Source organism: Medicago truncatula, chromosome 1 (genome assembly GCF_003473485.1).
Source record: "Medicago truncatula cultivar Jemalong A17 chromosome 1, MtrunA17r5.0-ANR, whole genome shotgun sequence".
In the NCBI taxonomy this organism is placed as follows: Eukaryota; Viridiplantae; Streptophyta; class Magnoliopsida; order Fabales; family Fabaceae; genus Medicago; species Medicago truncatula.
In genome coordinates, this window is record NC_053042.1 from 18,432,652 (window position 1) to 18,437,861 (window position 5,210).

Below are 5,210 nucleotides of genomic sequence, written 5' to 3' on the forward strand. Positions count from 1 at the left end.
AACAAATCAATTTTGTTGGAAACTGATTTTATACTTGAGTGGGAAGAACGGTGCTCCTCTATATAAGATTCAAGGCTCTTAAATGTTTTATCTTTTCAAGAAGGGTCATGCCATATAAGAGATCGGGATTCAATTGTCTAATTCATCCTATTTTGTGGGAAAAACTTATCACGGGCAATTGTCGTATTTTTTGTGGGACATAAATAGTAGAGGTGTATTTCAAAGGTGTCAGTAAAGCCATCAATCGGTTTGTTTGTCCATGGTCGAGCTCAAACCCTAAATGGTTATGAACATAATAGTTGTCAACAACAAAGTCTTAAAAACCAGACCGGTTGTCGACTCGATGAGGTCACCGGGTCATTGAGTCAATGGTTCATCCACTTGGGTCATTAGTTGAACCGCATGACTGAATCAGATTAAACCGGATAACTCGGTCTCTATAAAAAAATGTGTACATGTGTTAAACCGAGTTGGATCATATTAATCTGGATCACTCAATCACAAAAATAATAATAAAAAACTAATAAAACCTACCAATTGTCAAAACTCATCAATATTTGCAGTTGTTCTTTAGTCAAATTTCTACCAAATGATGGACTTCGACTAGTAGAGTAATATTGATTCCCACTTGAAGATCCAAAATTTGTCTTCTTGCAATGCCTCATCCTAGCAAAGAAAAAAACTAGTTAGTATTTCACTTGAAACTAGGTGGTGTTATATTGGGACCGAGAACTCTGTTATCAAATAGTGTTTAACAAATCAACTCTTTGGTAAGTTGGTTGCAGCTAAAAATAGCGGCACAAAATTCAATCAATGTAAGAAGGACCATTGATGCTACGGAGGTTGGTGACAATGAAGTAACCCCTGTCGTATTTCTTCTTTCTCTTCATCTATTCTTCTCCTTATAGGAGAAGAAGAATCCCAATTCTCCATTAGAGGATGTAGAGACCAGTTCTCCATTAGAGCATCAATACAACATTGTTGGAATGTTATATACTAGTTGTTATCCATGTAATATATCAACTTGTTTTAAAACTAAATAACCACTCTCGTTGGAAACTGATTTCATACTTGAGTGGGCCGAACAATGCTCCTCAATGCTCTTCAACTGAGTTTTCAAGGTTTATTTATAGGATAAAATTGGCTCTGAAGTGCTTCTGATCATGTCCCAAGTAGTGGAGAAAATGCTTCTGAAAGTGGGAAAAGAATTGTTCTGGCTTTGACTTCCCACCTCATTTGTTGACTATTTAACCTTTGTTTCCTTTTTTCACCGTATTTCATCCTTTTGACGTGCGGGGACCTTTAACCTAAAATAGACACACAATACCAGCATAATATTGTAAAAATCTATAAAATCGAGGTCAAAAAAATGTGTAAGTCGAGTAAAAATAATAGTGCATTTTACGTGTTATCACATATCTATAATTGGATTGGCATGCCAAACTGGTATTTGCTGCTAAAACTAGTATTGGTGCATTTTTCCTTTATGAGATACCATCCCTTATATTGTGCCAGATTATTAAGTTTATTTGCATCTTATCCAAGGATGAACTTTATGTCATTACTGCAAGATTGGGATTGCTATGTTGTGTTGTTATTTCTGTTTTGCAATGGTTCTTGAACATTCAATGCTTGCGCTTTACCAACTTTGAGAATGTTAGAGGAAAGCCACTTGATGTCATTACATTACTCATGGTCAAAGAGAAAATTAGTTTGTTATAAGCTAGCCGCATGATTAAAGAAAGGGACTGTCATTGGGAAGATCCACTTAACTTGGAGGTCACTTGAAAAGATGATAATAGCAACCAAATGCATTGTCCTAACTTCAAACTTGAGGACAAGGTTGATTTATAATGGGTGTGGTATTGTAATGAACTTGGATAATAAACTGCAAAGTCACACATGAAGGCTTATGTGCAAGGGGTTATGAGAATGAGAAGGGAAATAGAAATGGGGTATGAAATAGGTGGGATCAATTCTCTTCTTTATGATATTCTTCTTCTATTTCCTTTCTTATCTTCTATTCAATTCAATTGTAATACTTCTTCTGTGTCGTATCAGAAGTTAATTTATCCAAAAGAATATCAAAACCATTCTAATTGTCCTTTACAATTCTAGTATCATTACACTGAGTTATAGATTTGGAACAATGTCCTTTATGATTCTACGATAAACAAACTTCATCGGCACCAAACTCGCAAAGCATAACGCCAAGGATGAGGGTACACGAGCATGTGCTACCAATTTCAAACTTAGGGTGAGAGGATAGTGTTTCAGTTCATAACATAGAAAATGCATTTATGAAAATTTACATTTACCTCCCATTTAAACGATATGAGACACAACATTTGGAAACTGTATTTATTATTACACACACACACACACACACACACACACACACACACACGTAATATTTGCTCGAGATTATAGTTTAATTTCTTCGTTCATGATGAAATCTTTTTGCCATTGATTATCATCAGCTGTCGATTAATTAGTTAAAAGAAATTTCTTTCTATTTACACTAAAATAGTTCATGTGTCTGTTTATTTTAATACTTCAATTGGAGCTTATTGTGCGCTTAAAGTGGACCTGCATGTCAATGTAGGTTTGAAATTAGCATTAGGAGAATTCTTTTAGTTTTCTCTGTGATGGTGTGAGACTGTGTTATACCCAACCAAATTATTTTGACTCATTAAAGATATCTACAAGGATTCACCGATTTATAATTAGGATTATGAGTTTTCTACATAATCAATCTCATAATACCGATAATGCATGATGAAAACCGGTGATGAGATTTGGAACAAAGTCCAAATCCCATTATCATTCTTTGTTACAATCACAGAGAATTGATCGGAAAAAAAGTAAAACTGATTTTTTCTACGTAATCGACATCTTCCTACTAGGGGAAGTGCTTTTCTGATAAGCTGAGTCATGTTTCCGACCAATAAGCTATTGAATTGTGTTTGTGAAAGCACTTTTCCCGTTGAATCTATTCACAGCGTTTGAGAAATGCGATTTTCCGAACCAGGTAAAGTGATATGTGCCTTTGAGAATAAACTGATTATGAACAGTTTAAAAAAAGTTAAACCGGTTTAAATTTTCTGAAAGTAAATACATGAAAATAATACTAATGCAGGTGTCTCATGTAAAGAGCAAGGTGGTAAATCTTCATATGACTTGCAAAGAACAAATCCAGTAGCTATTGCGCCTTTGAAACATTTCTCTAGAAATCAATAAATATAGTTCTCCATTTCGAAATATCTTCATCCTCCTGAAAAGTTAAACATGAAAAAGAGTTTCAGTTTTACTGTCATCCCATCTTCGAAAAACTCTACCATCATTGCAAACATTTCACATCTTTTTTAGATATCATTCTATGTGTTTTAAGTATGTCAGCAAACATAATAACAAAAATAGAAACAAAGAAACATTTAGATATACGGAGAAGAATGATTTAAAATAAACAATGACAGAATATGTCAACTAAAATCGGTATGAACTCAAATCTGCATGAACACAGCAAGACGAAGAAGAAGAACGATTTTGTTTTCACAAGTGTACTAGAGAATCACTTATGAAAATGTGAAAACTAAATCAACCTCATAATAGCCCACAACAGATCAAGAATTGATGAATTTAAAATGGTCAATGTCAGAGATTTTTCATAGAAAAACAAGAACTTGCTTTAAATACTAATATGCAAAAAAGATAAATATTCTCGTGAACCCCATACTCTTTCATCTGCCATAAAACAAATTCAGTTTTTCTGAAATCATACGAAAAACAAAGGCAGCCCATCAAAACACTAAGAACTGGCTCTATCAATGGCACCTCATCAAAACCTTGAGGCAGTAACAGCTTCTTGAATGTCTCTGTCGAAAGATCAAGAATCACAATCACAAATTGGTCAACATGAGTAATATTCTTGTGCAGATAATTACAACGGAAATACTTACAGATAGCTAACCAATTAATTGTGCCACTCAACTGCACACCATGGTTACTAAAACAATCGGTAGTAATATAATACTCAACCATTTAAAAGGAATCACATGAAAACCATGAATATTTCTCCAACAATTATCACCCAAACTGTAAACTTTAACCTCGCTTTTCAATGAAGCTTCCTTACCGAGATGACCTTTAACTCGAAAGGCTACAACCTTATATGTTTCCTTCACATCATCGTAACCAAACATAAATTTAAAATACCCTGAACGAGGGCAAGGTTTTGTATGATCTAGAAGAATGTTATCACGAAACCAACCTAATAATTTAGATGTTGTTCTCATGGAAGGATTCATAAAACGAAACCAGTAGTCCTGATTCACAAAGTCCTGTGTAATCAACTTAGAAATGTAAACAACACAAAGCAATCCATTGCAGGAACCAACGACATTCCAACAGCAGTACGGATGGAAACTGTCGCTGCTAACTGTGATGGATGGATTTTTTAGTAAACTCGGCAAAGGAAATGTTGCAACATTACAACCCTTACAAATTAGTGCGAGGTGAGGCTTTTGTGAGGATTTCTTAAGATGATTTTTGACAAAGATTGGATCGGAGACGAGAGTTTTCCATGATTTGCAAACGCATTTGAGTTGCAGGATGGTTTCCACATTAAGGAAAGATAGGATTTCGGCTATCAGTTCGTTCGGAATGAATACTGGCAGAGACGGTGTGTTGGATTGGCATAGCTTCTTTACAGGAAGGATATCACCCATTAGAAGTTAGAACGAAGCTGAATTTGAAAACAAACCACAAACCCTAACGATGTGTCGTGAATACTTGCGTTAGGAAAAGTAAAATAGATTTTGTGGGCGTTTCTTTTATGCTGCGCTTTGTTTCTTTTTGTTTTTTTTTTGTCGGTAGCCTAGTGGCTAGAAATTCACTTTTAAAGTGAATAAGTGGGGTGTCCGGTATTCGAACCACGATCCCTGCATATAACAATGCATTGTCCCTGCCAACTGAGCTGCGCTTTGTTTCTAATCGTACAAACAAGGTGAACCGAAAGGTTAAAATTTTAAGGGGTTCATATATATTTTACCCAATATAGGCGAGTTTTGGTTTACCCCATAAAATTCGTATTTTAGGTTCCAACCATGCAACATGATGATTATTATTATTTAGAAATGAAATATGGCGTCATCTGACTGTGTAATAAGGCTGATGTGGCGCGCTGAGTCAACAGTTTTTTATTATTTGAC

At 35.0% G+C, this 5,210-nt stretch overlaps 1 protein-coding gene across 1 annotated transcript; it reads right to left on the reverse strand.

Moving 5' to 3' along the window:
* Nucleotides 1-3,226: 3,226 nt before the first annotated feature.
* Nucleotides 3,227-4,727, reverse strand: LOC25483121 (F-box/kelch-repeat protein At3g23880). The gene is made up of 3 exons (XM_039830276.1): nucleotides 4,110-4,727; nucleotides 3,835-3,990; nucleotides 3,227-3,274 (listed from the first exon to the last, which is right to left on the reverse strand). Exons 1-3 carry the CDS (start codon nucleotides 4,725-4,727, stop codon nucleotides 3,227-3,229), a joined length of 822 nt encoding a protein of 273 aa, XP_039686210.1.
* Nucleotides 4,728-5,210: the final 483 nt, after the last annotated feature.

Bases quoted from the DNA above. Each gene is read 5' to 3' on its own strand.
- LOC25483121 (XM_039830276.1), bottom strand. From the start codon at position 4,727: ATGGGTGATATCCTTCCTGTAAAGAAGCTATGCCAATCCAACACACCG. The intron at 3,991-4,109 runs GTTAAAGTTTAC...CATGGTGTGCAG, and splicing joins AAGCTTCATTGAAAAGCGAG to TTGAGTGGCACAATTAATTG. The intron at 3,275-3,834 runs GTGCCATTGATA...TTAACTTTTCAG, and splicing joins TGCCTCAAGGTTTTGATGAG to GAGGATGAAGATATTTCGAA.